The following is a 16174-nucleotide window of genomic DNA, read 5'->3' as shown; positions in this document are numbered from 1 at the left end:
CCATTCAATGGTACATTTCAGCCCCGATAACATTTCCCAAAATAACTAGAGATCTGAATTTGAAGGGAATTAGTTGAATGTTTTCATGGGTATTTTACCTGTTACCAATGTGATTTTATTGAAGATATCCAGTGAAGTTAAAATATATCCCTGTAGATATCACTGTTCCCGGACTTTTGTGATGTTAAAACGGAGTGTCCATCTGACTTCCTTTGACTCCAACAGGTACCACAGCGTAACTCCCCTCTTGATAACGGTTCCATCGCAAGCGTATTTCATTCTGAACCTGATGAAAACAAACACACATAAACATTACAATCCCAAATCACGATGGATTTTGTGTTTGTGGATTGAATCATAAACCTATACCATAGATAGTCTATAGATAGTCACTTTGGAGGAAAGCATCTGCTAAATAAATGAAATGAAAATGTATACCTCATATCTCATTAAAAGCCTAAACTCAGTATATAACCTTTCATACTTGACGTGAGCTTTCTTTTCACAATATTGTTGTTGTGCACATCACATGCTTGAAATGAATAATACCTCATTATTATTAATATTCATTTTTAATTGTTTACGGCCCTTTGAGCAAATCTCTTGTCAGTCCTCTAATCTGTTTCTTAATTACATGAAGAATGCTTGTTGAGGTTTTATATTCTGACATGTTTTGAGCACACATGTTGTTTGGACGTCTAACCGAAAACACACAGGCTCACATTTAAGTGGCTTTTTGAACCGATTTGCAGTCAGTAGATGCTCAATACGCTTTGTGTATAATGTTTGCTCTCACTCACCTCCTGGTTCAGAAAACAGTAGAGAACTGCAACAATAAGTCCCTAAAGAGAACCAACAGAAAGAAGAAGGTCAGTGTGTCTGTAAACTCTAAAAATGTGATCATTTAGGATCAAACATCTTAAATCCACTTAATATTATAAATAAGAGATGCACCGATATATCGGCCAATGATCGGTATCGGCCGATAGTTTAAAATCAGCAGACACTCAGGGCCGATATATCCTGTCAATCAACAGAAGACAGAAAATTGAAATTTATTTCGTCTCCGTATGTAGAAAACGTTAAGAAACACCACCAGTGTGACGTTCAATATTTATAGTCATTATACGAATTAATAACATTAAAAAAGGAGATATGAATTTAATATTAAAAATTTAGTTTACGCGAGTTATCGGTGGAGTTATGCAGTATCAGTACATCTTTATTATATCTATACTTTCCTTTCTGTTCAGTGTTGAGATTTGCTTTGAGAGATAACTAAAATCTTTTTTTTGGCATTATCCTGTGTGTGTGTGTGTGTGTGTGTGTGTGTGTGTGTGTGTTTGTTGTAAATTGAATGATTAAATAGAAAATCAATGGAACAGCCCTAAAGTACTGAATGTTTGGCAGGCGATGTGTGAATACAGACTAAATCCACTCATTGGCACATTAATGATATTCAACAAGTCATGTTGATGTGATTGAATACATTTATAATTTCATTTCAGTGTGAGAGTTAAAACTAAACGATTACGGACTGATTTGGCTATTCGAGAAATTTCATGACTGAAAGAAGAATTAGCGCTAAAACCCTAAAACATCACCCATTGGCATCAATTACGACTTAAAATAATCCAGGGACTGAAAAGGAACAGATTGGAACGTGGAATTAATGTTTGAAATTAGCCATTGGCCCTTCAAGAAACTCAATTATCACTGTGACTAACAAATGAATGTCTGTGAAACCCCAGCGTCCATCTTCTCTCTTAAAAGATCAAAGGTGAGTGAGATGTGCACCGGTGGGTCCGCGTCTTGTTTTGATCAAACCTCATCGAGCGCACAGTGGGGAGCTAGTCTGCTTTCGTTCATTCACACACGCAGAGTTTGTGTACTGAGAAGCTCGTGCATCGCTTTGAATGGGATTGAATTAATAAGAGGTTTGGATAACCTGGAAGGAGCCCAGACAGAGTTCGATGCAAAGCCGCAGGCTCATGTTGAAGTGGTCTGGGAGAAAACTGAACACCATGTAATGAGTGCCGAAGAGGGGGATGAGCAGAAGGGTGGACTTGGTCAGTCGCCTGAGAAAAAGAGATAGAGAAATTGATAAAAAGCAATAGGGGAGCAACAGAGGGCAAGAGGAGGAATGAGAGAGGGAGGAAGGGAGGGAGGGAGAGAGAGAGCGATAGAAAGTGAATGAGAGTGAAATAAATAGTGAGGGATTGAAAATGTAATCAAATTGAGAAAGAGTGATGTAAATATAGTGAATGATTAACATATCAAAAGAAAAGTGATGGAAGAGAGAGCAATGGAGAGAGTGTAAAAAAGAGCAATGGAGGAAGTGATCAATAAAGAAAAATTTAGAGATAGTGATAGAAAAAGAAGGATGTATAGAGAGAGTGACACAGAGAAAGAGATCAATAGAAAGTAAGAAAGTAGAAAGAAAGTAATGGGGGAGCAACGAATGAGAGAGTAATGGAGAGAGAGAGCGGTAGGAGAGTGATAGAAAGAGACAGAAAGGGGGATAGGGACCAAAAGAGAGATAGAGAGTGATGGGAGCGAAGAAAAGTGATAGAGAGAGTAAAGGATTAGAAATGAAATAAAATTAAGAAAGCGATAGAGGGATCAACAGAGAAAAAGTGAGCAAGTGATAGAGAGCGAAAGACAGAGAGAAAAAAGGAGTGACCAACAGAGAAAGAGAGAGAGGAAAAGAAAAGAGTGATTTATAGAGGGTGAAATGGAGAGGATGAGAGGGTGACAAAGACAAAGTAAGAGAGTGATAGTGAGAGTAAAAAAGGGAGAGAGTGACAGAGCAACAGAGAGAGATAAAGGAGCGAGGGAGAGCGAGCGAGCGAGAGAGAGAGAGTTATAGAAAGAGGTTAAAAGGCAAAATTAGTGCTGAATGTGTCGGTATGACACTAAGATTTCTTTGTACGGACGAATAAGAAACGTCCACTTCACATGCAGGTGTCTCCTGATATTTCTACTGTAGTTCTGCTGAGCATCAGTGAAATGCTGTTAAATGCAAAACCCTCCAAAAAAGGTCACGTGCACTTGACAGGCCTGTGTGGAATCTGCATATGCATGAGTTGCATAAAACACAAAGGCTGCGAGTCTTCACCCTGATACCACAATTCAACACGCATTCAATGAGCTGTACCAGACTGCATGACATACTGTAAATATAGAGATTTGTTCTCTGGATTGTTCAGGCTATAAAATCGGACAAGGCACATTGAAAGTAATCATAAAACAGCCAATGCACACCCACAACTGTGAGAGCACAAGAATCATTTTTTCTCCCCTTTTAATTATTACTTAAACATAAAAATGTCGTATTTCCAGAAGGGGGTGTAAAGTACATCAGAGACTGAAAGAACAAAGCAAAAGCACTTAAATTAATCACATCTTCAATCCATCACTGTGGCGAAAAAATATTAAAGGACTCTTATTTTGACGGTACAGAGTGCACAACAATCTCCATCAAGAATGCGATTCTGTTTCCTCACAGCATGTCAGATGATGCGTCTGTGGTGACTGTCCACGTACAGCTTCAACTCACTCTCTGTGCATTTCACATTCCTGCCTTAACTGTCATTTATAATCATTAAAACATTGTAAATATAATTAACTATAATTTATAACCATAATCCATAATACTTCCTCATATTCAGAAAAAGGTCCACAATAAGAACCATGCAGCTTTTGATATATGCATGAAATTCTGGTAATAAGTAATATTAAATGTAATTTAAATACGAGACAGGTTATACCTACACCACCTTTAACCAATTTAAAATTGCATTTTATGTATTTAATACAAACTCACTTGCTATTTTGTTTATTTTTTGTAACAAGCTTTGTCTTGTTTTCCAGTTTGCAATTTACAAAAGCAATTCACAATTCTAAACATCGTTAAAAACAACAGATTTTCTTAAGAAGCAAAATATTTTTTTAATATATAAACTGGCAGACACCTTTATCTTGTTGTTTGTTTGTGATGCCATCGAAGGCAAGACGTTAAATGTTTTTTATAGGGAATTTTTAACTATGTTAAGAGATTGCTCATTTGTATGAACTTGTACTTTGTGTATCGTACAAAAATCGCATGACTACTAGAAAAACGCAATACTGAAGCCACACCCCAAACCCCACCCCTAAACCTATCCTCAATTATGCTTACTATAATGTACAAATGAGATCGTACAAATTGGTACAAATAAGTCCAAATAAATCCAAATTAGCCACGTTTTTGACGCGAGGTTTTGTAAAAGGTCTACATTATTTTCTGTAAACTGGAATTGTTTCACAATGCAACAAAAGCAGAATCTGTTGCCACAGAATATGACTAGAAAGGCACATTTTCAATATCTACACTACTTTATGAAAAACTGCTGTGTGGTAGATGTGCTTTCACAGCTGACACCTCAGATAACATCTGAATACCTGTACTGAGGAGAGTTATTGAACTGGATCAGACGAGGATTCAGTTTCTGGACCAGAATCCTGATAATGTTCATGAAGAGAAGAAAGTTGACCTGAAACAGATTTCAAAACTGTGTAAGAAACAGTGTTTTTAACACGCAGGGTTCCCATTTTCCGACATGCAGGGATCGTGAATGTTACCGTCGTTATAAAATTGTATATTGGATATAATTTGCAATGATGATGTGTCGGCAAGGTGGGGGACACACACAATGTGGAAAATGTTTTTGATCTGAATCCCATTTCCTGCATTTACATATGTTTAGGCACTATGGTGATGCAAAGTCCATGAAATAATGGATTTTCTGCATGAAGTGAGCGAAGTGCGGATGGAGAGCAGCAAGTGATTTTTTCCATAGGAAATTCACCATCACAAACTCAAAATACCTATGTTTTTGATTGTTTTAAATTGCTTAAACCGTGAAACCATACAGTGTTTTTATTGTGTAGTAAAAGTTGAAGTTTATCAAGGAGGAAATGCGAGTATTGACCGAGAAACGGAGGAAAAAAATCGGCTTGTAAACCTGAATCTGTGGTCGGGAGGAGACGAGACGGATGACTTTCTAAAACGCTTAACAGGGTTTAACAAACCTAAACAATGACAAGGGAAGCCCACATTTCTGTCAAGCCTTGTCATAAACACTGCTGTTAAAAGAACAAGCACTTCTTCCGGGGATAACAATAATCTCATGTTAAGCTTGTTGATATCAGCGATAAACAAAATGTATTTCATTTCTTTTCCGTGGTTGATGTTTTGGTGCATTAAGCTGTTTCCTTGTAATGGATTATGGGAAATAAAAGTTTAGTGTGAGATTTTCTTTTCTCTTTATCTCTTTTTAAAGATTTACTTTATCTGTTTAATAAGGGCTCGTTCTTTTAACAGAAGCTATAGTGTTGATGTGTTTAAGTAAGGTTTGACAGAAACTTGGGGTAAACCTGGCCGTTGTTCAGGTCTTTAAACATAAGTACTTCGAGTTTGTCAAAGTGAATTCCTATGGAGAAAATCACTTGCTGTCGTCCACGTGATTGAAAACATCCTTTCAGGTGAGCTATTTTTAGAGAGTGCACCAGACGCCCGCATCGACACAGGCAGACTGCTTGGGGTCCTACTTCTTTCCAAGGCGATGACGGCGTGCGGTTCAAAATCATAACAAACTCATTTGAAAGTGGGGGGGACACGAAGAGCATTTCTAGACATGTCCCCACTGGAAATTCACCCCTGTTTGATTTAAGTTTAACGGACAGGATTGTTGCGTTTTCATGACGCTATTAAGGTAGTTTGAGAAAGTAATGTGGTTTATTTATCGCGATATAAAAACAACATACAAGCAGTCACAATGTCGTTGAAAAAAACAGATATTCCAAGGGTATAGATGTCAAACGATCGATTTGTACGAGGATTTGTATAAATCTCAGAAAAATTGACGCCAAAAGAATAGTTACATCAGCTTCAATGCCATTGGCTGTCCCGTGTCTCGTGACAGATCGTGACATTTCGTTGGCTTTGAACGTGAAGCGCTATTGGCTCGTGTAATCGACTGTATCTAGCTAATGTTCCGGTTTATTTTGTGAATAAGGGGCCGAATGCATGCATTCACGGACAAGGGCATCTCCTTATAAAGTTATCTGCTTCGGTCAGAATGGTCTGCGACACGAGGTGTTTGTAATCCCTTTACACTGCTTTTGGTCAGTTTGTGCCTGTATAATGTACTTATATTCGCATGTTGTGTTTTCTATGGTTGGGTTTAGGGTGGAGTGGGATTATTAAAAATGTTAAAACTAAAAAAAATTATGAAATGCTAAGAATCACACAGGTCTTGATCCGGAGCATTTAGCGGACAGCAACACAGTTCCCTGCTAGTCGAAAAACTACACCGAAGGGGTACCCTGCGCGTTCAAAAGTGACGCCAAGGGGCGCTACCCGAGCATAAATATATGTGATGAATCGGGAGTGAGAATGTGATTGTATATATTTGATCTTACCCCTATGGATACTGCAATGGGACCCTTGATGATCCACCAATATGGTGAATTTTCATTGATGTCCCAGCACCTGAAAATCCAAGTCTAGATCAGAACAAGTCGATTTGTATGGTCTGTATGAATTCTGTGCTTACGTAAATCGATTAAAACTATATATTTTTTGGTCTGCCGTGCAATTTTAAGCAATATGTGGAGGTTTTCAAGGATGATGTAATGTAACCACGTACAACATCTGGACCAACTGTTTTAAATTACAGAGTCAGTCTGGTTTTGAAGCCGGGAGTGTGTTTTCAGCGTTATTCTAACCAGTTGTTAAAATGGAGTGATTTTTTTTAGCATGTTGCCTATGTGGTTACTTCAGGAAATGTTCTAGGTGATAGCGTAACCGCCAAACTGGTTACTGGTATAATATCAACTGATCTCAAGTCATGGGACCATTTTGCTTCATCGACATTTGGCCATACAAAAAATTACCATTGTTTTACTACGGTGACCACTGATGTTCCATAGTCTTACTATGGTAACCGTAATTGAACCATAATATTTATGGCAACAGTTTTTATGGAAAAGGTTAAGAGACCATCGCAAATTATTATTTAATCAGCATTTCTAGATGTATTGTGGTCATTCCAGTCCAGTGTCTGTTGAATTTCAACCAAATCAACCCTCAGGAGTGACAAAGTAATCCAACAGCAATGTGAAAGATAGGATGACAAGACAGATGAAAACTGAAATATTACTTTTGACTTTTTTACTTAATACATATAATATTACTGTTGTATTGCTTAAAAGTGAATACGAACTTAATTAACTGATTAAAAAATACTGTTAGTAGTTCACATAATGAAAAAATATATAATTGCATTTTTTGCATTACACGATGGTTATGCACTTTCCAGACCACTTCAAGGTCAGAAGAGGGACATTTCAACTTAATTATTCCCTCTAAAATCTGTTCCTTAACTTAAATTCACCACAAACTGCATTCATCTTGCAACAGTAAAGAATCATTAAAGTTGTGTTTTTCACATGTTTTCAGTTTCAAGGCCAAATATCTAACTGCACACACTTCTGCATTTCTGTAACGGTTTTGATTTGGAGGTCAAAACCACACACAGAACATGCATCTCATCACAAGCCCTGCGTTAGAACGTCACATATGAGCAACATTAATAGTTTGTCCTGCCTTTACAATACTGAAATGGGGAAAACTAATGGGAAAAGGTAAAGAAAATTACTCCGTGTCCTCAAAGAAGAGTCTGGAGCAGATCCAAAGGACGATGCAGACTAATGGAACACCTGCAGGGAGAGAGGATGACTTTCATTACAAAAAACACTGAAGAAAGAGATTTACTGTAAACAAACTACATGTACTTATAAAATACAGGCTGTAAGCCAAAAAGCTATTATTTTTATGAGGATTATGATGATATTGTTTCAGGTCAAACTTAGTTTTTAAAGAAAGCCCCAGAACAACAGCACATAAACAATAAACAAGTCTATTCAATCCAACATTTATAGGCCATCCATATGAAGTTTCCAATGTTTATGGAAATGATACTACTCACATTAAAAACAAGAATAAAGGATCTTTTTATATTGTTTCCAGCCATTCTAACGTACAGCTGAAGCAGTAAAATACACTTCTGTATGTTGTTTAACTGCTTCTGCATTGTCTGTTTATCTGTTTCTCAATTGCCTGCTCATATCGATTATAGAGCTGTCAATCACTAGGGTTGTTTTGACACTTCTCACACCCCCCCGGGTAAGAGTGGTGAGGAGAGACAAAGAGAGAGAGAATACAAATGAGAATTGAGCAATAGATCATAAAAAATAATTGAGTCAACTTAAAGGCAGCCGTTCACAAGTACTTTTTCAGAGTTAACTCCACGAACAGAGACTGAAGTCCACGCCATTTATAAAATACGTTTAAGTCATCAGTTTTCACAACATAGTCAAGTTTACCTAATGAACAACAGAACAAAAACGTTTTGTTGGCTGAACATAAATAGAGAATTTAGATTTATTTAAAAACGATTACAAACTAAATTCATGTACATGTTTTCCACCTCAGACGTTTTCTGCCGTTTTGTGTTGACTTCATTTCTCATGGGCTTGCAACTCAACATTAAACACACAAACCTCAACCATGGTTCAAAAACCATCATTCATAAAATAACTCTAAACACAATGGATAACTAACAATAACAACAACATTAAAGCATAAATTAAGACGGCAAGAACCAAAACACTAATCTTTAAAAGAAAAATAAATAAAACACTCAGATTGTTCAATTTACTCAACTTGCTTAAGTTAAATCAACACAACGTTTGAAAAATTTGGTCACAAAACATGATTTTTTTATGTTTAGTCCTATAACTGATTCCATTCATGGTGGGACAACATAAAGGAGTTGTGTATTTTCTTATATACGTGTTATTTTATGCATTTTTCAGTAAAAAGAAACACATTTGAGTGTTTAATGTTAATTTATCTTTAAGGTTTTGAAGAGTTTGTTATATGTTTTTGATTTTTGGTTACCATTGTTCAGAAAAGCGTTGCCTTTGGTTCGGTCGTGGGCGATTCTGATGCTTGATTTGCATTTCTGTTGAGTTCTATTAACTTAATATATTCTTAATGAAATAATATCTATTCAATGGTCAAAATGAATAGTATATATATCTCATGAACATTTATATATATATATATATATATATATATATATATATATATATATATATATAAATGTTCATGAGTTTATTTGATATTGGTAAAATATGCAGGTAAATGACACAAATGAATTTAATCAAGACTACTAAATATATTAAGTTTATACAACAAAATTATAAAGAATCATTTCAAACAAATTCGAATGTAATTCTTTTTCGTGGAAGAGCTTGCCTTAATTTAATTAAAACAACTTTTGCTGCAATGCATCTTGAGAGCTTTCAAACTCTTGCAACATTGCTTGTTCAGATTACACAGATGACACATTTTGGCCAGAAACTAGATACGTTTTAATTCAGTGAACAAAATAATCCTTGTTGGAAATTTGTTAAAGCTAATTTTGTTTGTATATGCCAGAAAATAATTTGAATCATTTAACTAAAAAAAATCTATGTTCAAGTTACTTTATTATCTTTGTGGCAGCAACATTTAGCAAATTGGATTTTCTACAGAGCACAAATGAGTCCCTCAGATTGGAAAAGTTACTAACATGGTGAAAAATCATTCGTTTTACAGGAACAGGAACCCAAAAATGAAAATTCTGTCATCATTTACTCACCCTCGAGTTGTTCCAGATCTATATAAATCATGAACACAGAGAAAGATAAACAAGCGTTCTTCCCAATATGTGTTCCTCAGAACAAAGACATTTATACAGATTTGGAACAACTCGGGTGAGTAAATGATGAATTTTGGGTGAACTGTCCCTTTAAGAACTCCAGATGATCATGGTGACATTTCAAATCCATATAGAAATATTATTTGTTGATGTTATTTGTGTAACATCGCATTTTTTAAAATAGTATAGTATTATGCCTTATTTAGATTTCTATGTATTATTGTTAAATATTTCTGTGTTTTTGTGTCCTAATGGTTTAAAACATTATTAATTCCTAAGCTCACAAATATCCTTGTCATCATTCTCTGTCCTTTTCATTATACCACATCTATAAAACATTTTAAATGATACAGACTTTATTTAACCACAGGCACTCGTGCCTCAGAAGATGATTTCAATCATATTTCTATAGATTTTTGGTTGGATTGTTGGAGCCTCATTCAAATGGCCTTCGACATTTTCCTATGCCTTTCAAAAAAATGTCCTACTTTCAAATTATTTTTTACACATTTGAACATGAGATTTAGTGTAGATTATGTGAAGTTTTACTTTTGTTTCAGTGGCAGACTTCAATATAAAAATATGAAAATTCATCCAAATATATCAAATCTGTCTAAGCAAAATAGGAGACACGCAGGTATTCATTATCTGCAGCATCTTTTTTAAATCGATCTAAAATGCACAAAATGTGGGACAAAACGTGAAATTATTATTTGTTTATATTTAGGACACATAAAATGATGCTGTTGAAAGTGGCCTCGATGAGACAAATGAGTTCCAAAAACCAATTCAAATGTCATTTCCATCACAAAATGTTTTTAGGGAAAAGACGGTAAAATGACAGAACAATGCATCAGCTTTTTAATAAAACCTGGTGAAATAAAACAGGAAGAGATTCCGAGTAAAGGTCGAGTGATTGTCCATTTGATGCTTTTTTCAGTTGCTTTAATAACACCAAACTATAGTGAAAAAGAAGAAAGCATGTCGGAAGAGGAAGACACAGAGATCGGCTCGAGAGGCAGAAAGGTATCAAGAGTCTCACCCCAACCCAGCAGAGCGAAGCTCCAGAGGCATCGCCTCATGCGCGGGAAGGTGGAGACCAGCAGAGAATTCAGATACACAGCTTCAACCAGCAACCAGAAGAAATTACACATCACGCAAAAATGACAAAACACCACTGACGCTTTACAAGCTGCCTGCAAAGAGAGAAACACACAGGGCACGGTGAGAAAGATCAGGAGAGAACGGAATTGAGTTCATGGAGAAAATAAAAAGCAGGAAAATGAAGGAGGTGAACATTATCACAAAAGACTAAATTCTAGGAAACATTTCTAAATCTGTGCTAATGCAGTCTGCATGCCACAACATCTTGCATGCAGTTTCTGCAGAGCTGGTGTAAATCTCCCGGTACCCAAAATCAGCAAAACCAGAACGACTCCCAGAGTTTGAAAGCTCACCGTAGATAGCGTGCAGTGGTCCGTGTCGTCACTGGCAAACAGCGTAGCATCTTTTACGAATACAGACACGGATTTCATGATGAAGGTCAAGAAGAGCTGCATATGGATGTAGTTTCGTGCACAGTGTAGTCTTCTGTACATCACACACAACAGTGTAATGTTCACAAAACAGACGGAAGCGTAACACTTCATACTTCAGGCACCCACCGTTTGGCTTTCCAAAAGGTCACGGGGTCTCAGATTTAAACATTAGAAATGTAAATCTAAAACGTGGTGAGACTTCTTGGTCCTCTTGGAGTACGTTAACACAGATGGGAGAGAGACACTCACACAGCAATCGTGAATTTAATGTACGAAGGTCAGTCAATGACTGGTATTAGACAAAAGAAAGTCGGTGGAGAGACGGAGTGATGAATTATTATACTGATGTGTAGTAAGAACCGCACATTACCTGAGGAGCAGCAGTATTACCACGGCAACAGAGAGCGTGAGCAGCGATGTCCCGTAACCAATGGTGTAGATCAGTTTTACCGTGGCAAAGTATGAGTCCTGAGGAACACGACGAACAAACATCCCCATCCATTTATTTTAAAATAAACGATTAAATGAGTCTTCTACACATTTTAATTCAAAATAAGTTACACTTTACAAAAAGGTTGCACAGGATTTGAAGGTCTGATGATTTTGTGGAGGATCTATTGAAAGAAAATGCCATCTAATATACATAACCTGTAATTCCTTTTGTTTTTATTACCTTATATGAGCTATTTCTATCTATCTATACACCACGGGTCCCCTTAAATTTGAACCATGTTGTTTCTACAGTAGCCCTAAACAGACAAACTTCTACAGAACACGTTTTGTAAATACGTTATCTCCTTTAGAGAGGAAGCGGAAACATGACGGCATCTTAGTTCTGTGTCTGCCACCGTAGTGCTTCGACGGGAAGGGGTGGAGTCAGCTGTTGGTTGCAATTCACAATCTCACCACTAGATGGTGCTAAATGTCATACACTGGACCTTTAACATTAGTAAACTAACATCGTTGTCCCTATTAATCTTAACATTTACTAATACATTTTAGTAAAAATGTATTGGTTAACACTAGTTAATGCACAAAACGTGAAATGTATTGAGCAATAACATTAACGTTATGTATTTTTATATAAAAATAGAATTAATTTCAGTATGTGCATGGAAGTTAATGATCACATCACATAATTCAGTCACCTCAGGGATGTCATCTTCAACACTACAGGCCTCGTGGTACGGAGGGAAATGCTGCGACCAACCTCCAGCAGTGCAGTTACGACTCACCGTACCTGAAAAACAAACAAAACGCTATATGTCAATACTAATACATTTGTAAGGCAATCTCAGCGTGTTACTCTTTCATGTCCCAACTTTTCTTGCCCCACCATTGGGAGAGTCTTTAAAGTTATTACAGGAACCAAGAGCACCTCTGAAATCAATTTTTATGATTGTTTTACTTCTTTCTGAGTAATGATTTTAGCTTGTTTAAAGATCACATGACACTTCTATCGTCTCCAGGAAGAGAGAGGTACTTTGATTCAGAAATGAAGCTGTGACTGAGAGGATGAGCGTCTGTTTCACTCTTCACTGACTCACGGACTCTAATGATTTGTCACTACGGCTTATAGAAATGGTTTTTTGAGCAGTTCAGGTTGTATGCGTTTCATTGGTTGACTGGGTTTAGACTGGATTTAGTTGGTTCTGTTGAAACATCATTGCAGTGGCAAAAATGAAAACCAGCCTCATTTTAAGGAAACTTGCGAACCCTGAAATCGAGACGGGGCATTTTAGTATTTTCACACTGATGTCTTAGGACTTCAATTCCGTCTTCAAGGTAAAAAGGTTTAGTGTTAAAGGCTCCAGAATGAAACACATTTGTATTAGTAGTGGCTGTAAAGAAATGTGTGTGTGATGGAACTGACAGAAATACAATAAATACAAAATCCTTAGTGTTCCCATAATACCCCATATTTTGTCAAAATAAAACGAAGAACTTGGTTTAACACATATTATTGTGTAATATTAATAATAATAGTAGTACTAGTCGCTTTCATTGTCTGACAATTATTACAATTGGTAAAGTGATAGTTCACCCAAAATTCACATTTCAGTCATTATTTCCTCACCTTTATGTCATTCCCAATAACAAAACCAACACAAAAGAAGATATCTGAATAAACGTCAGGAAACAAACAAATTTGAACCCCATTGACTTCTGTAAGTCTTTCTCAAAATATCTCCTTTTGTGTTTCACACAAGAAATAATTATATGCAGGTTTCTACACGAGACTAAATGATGGCGGGGTGTTTATTTTTGGGTGAACTATCCCTTTAAATGTTACGTGTACACATACCAATATATATTTTTAAAGATCATTAATGGTATGTTGTACCAAAAATTAAAACGTTTTATTAAGAACCAAACACGATTTCTATTTTCTAACAACATATCTAAGCTCCACGGCGCCGCATCCAGTGTAGACGAAATGTCAAATTTGAATGGGTTCAAATGCGTTTCGTACGTCTTTTGCAGTTTCGCATCGTGCTGGTCGCGTCCGGTGTACACACGATCTCTGTTCTTTTCATTTCATTTTAATTCATTAAAAATTACATTTAATTCTTTAACATTCAAAAGTAGTTCTGTATCAAGTAAATCATAAAACAAATGTAAGATGAGAAATGCATTCTCAATATATTTCTGGCAGATGCTAAAGTCTCTTCTTTTCATTAGGCCTACAAATAACTAAAATGTTAATAAATAAACCAAGATACATTTACTGTACTTGAGAAAGAAATCTTATTAAGATTATTAAGATGTTATCTTGATTTCTGATAGAACAAATAGATAAGTTTATGCTTAAACAGCGAAAATATCTGCCTATAGGGGTAGCAAAATACGAAGTAATAAATATTTGATTTACTCAACGAAGAGGTTACCCAAAATGAAATGAAAATCTTTATGGTACTCCAAATCTGCAAAACTACATTGCTCATGTTAGAAATGTGTGTAATACCTGTGTTGTTCTTGAATAAAGAGAATACAGGTGGACAGGGCAAGTAGATCGTGTCCCCCAATGCAGCTTTCGGCCAGCAAAGTACAGAATCCCATGCAGGCAGACAACCTTCACAAACAAACCACACGCAGGAAACATTAAGCACGCAAATGCACTCAGGAAGCAAGCGAAAAACATGCATCTAAAAGGCCTTTTGTGGACAACCACTGAAATGTCTCTATTATGGTCCAGTTTGCTGCTCTGGATCTACACAAGTGCATTTGCTTCTCCTTCAAAGCCTCCGCTGAGCACGGCTGCTCTCGTGGACCGCTGGGGAGCGCACGACACGAGACACCGAATCACAATGAGTCTATGAATCTGGTTCTTCTACGACATAATGACAGGAACCACTGACAGCTCGTGACAAAGACTATGCAAATGTGACTTCATTTAAATATCGTCTCGAGGGTTTCTGACTTGTTTTAAACGTTTAATAATGCGCATGTTTGACAGGGGAAGCGCATGTAAAATCTCCATTCGTCTGCAATTTGTCGAGCAGATGTTTAATGACAATCTGCAAAGTTCACGCAGCTCAGTTGGTAGAACGTCGTGCTGGCGGCGGAAAGCTTAGAGAACACACAAAACTAATGCAGAAATGTTTAGACGAACCGTAGACCAAATGCAGAAATGTATTGATGAAAACATATCTCGATAACGTCGGTGTCGGACATAACACAACCCTAAAGGTCCAGTGGGATGAAATGTAGCGGCATCTAGTGGTGAGGTTGCGAATTGCAACAAACGGCTTACTTTCGAATCACCACGGTGGCTGACACAGGACTAAGATTTTGTCACATTTTCGCTTCTCGGCCAAAGGAGATAACGTGTCTACAGAACACCTCCTGTAAAGCAGTTTGTCTATTTGGGGCTGTTGTAGAAACAACATGGCCAATTCCATTTAAAAAGTCCTATGGTGTGTGTCGAGAGAAATCGCTCGTTCTGATGTAATGAAAACACAACGCTTCATTATGTAAGGTCTTGTTCAGAACATCGATAGATCCTACAAAAAATGACATGCAGCACCTTTAAACCACCATCATCAGAGAAAACTGTGTTGCTCTTTCGTTGATCAGGAAAATCATTGTTATGTTGGTAAAATGTGAATTCAACAGCTGACTTTCTCCTGGTCGTAAAAACAGAAACAAATGAAATACTTGTTGCCCTACAGTGGCGCCCCATCAAATAAATGTGCATTGCTTGCATAGATATGCACAATTCCAGAGAAATGTTTAACATCCGACTTTGGAATCTTGACAAATCAAAGTATATAGTTCAAGACATTGTAAAAAGTGAGATTTCAGTCGAATCACACCGCATTTAAAGAGAAACAATTCAGACATTAGATACTATTCTTAGTTATGGAGAAGTGTGTTTTATTTCCACACCTGAGCCGCTGAGGTTTCCGTGTTCTGTGATCTCGCTGAGACACCGCTGCTCATCTCTGGCCAGCTGGAAAATATATTCGCACTCTGGATGCAAACTGGACAAAACCTGCATGGAGAGATTGAGAGAGGGAAAAAGGAATTCATGTGTATTTCAGTTTCCTTCATGCTCTTCTCTCAAAAGAAATATTTTTTTAATGCTGTTCACTTTACTTAAACGATTCATTTTGTATGTTATGCCATGTATGAGAATTCACACTCAAAAACGAGTGCGTCGTTTTAAACCGACTTGAACTGGTAACGTTTTGGCTTAACTCAATGTTTTCTTTTTAAAATAATGAAAAATCAAGTAGCTAAAACGTAAAAAAATGTTTTAGTTAATTTAAACATGTTGATTCAACACGATTCATTTAAAAATGTTGTCACAACTGTCCGTTC

The 16174-nt window shown here is 36.7% G+C and overlaps 1 protein-coding gene across 1 annotated transcript; it reads right to left on the bottom strand.

The window, feature by feature from the left end:
• Positions 1-184: 184 nt before the first annotated feature.
• Positions 185-15851, bottom strand: ghrhrl (growth hormone releasing hormone receptor, like; the record flags this gene model as incomplete). The annotated part of the gene is made up of 12 exons (XM_079478251.1): positions 185-286; positions 801-842; positions 1949-2078; positions 4444-4535; positions 6466-6535; positions 7704-7764; positions 10855-11008; positions 11270-11402; positions 11721-11818; positions 12499-12590; positions 14316-14423; positions 15740-15851. The coding sequence occupies 12 exons, from the start codon at positions 15849-15851 to the stop codon at positions 185-187; spliced, it is 1194 nt and encodes a 397-aa protein (XP_079334377.1).
• Positions 15852-16174: the final 323 nt, after the last annotated feature.

The sequence above is a fragment of the Barbatula barbatula genome, assembly GCF_947034865.1.
Source record: "Barbatula barbatula genome assembly, chromosome: 17".
In the NCBI taxonomy this organism is placed as follows: domain Eukaryota; kingdom Metazoa; phylum Chordata; class Actinopteri; order Cypriniformes; family Nemacheilidae; genus Barbatula; species Barbatula barbatula.
This window is presented reverse-complemented; position numbering and strand designations above follow the sequence as displayed.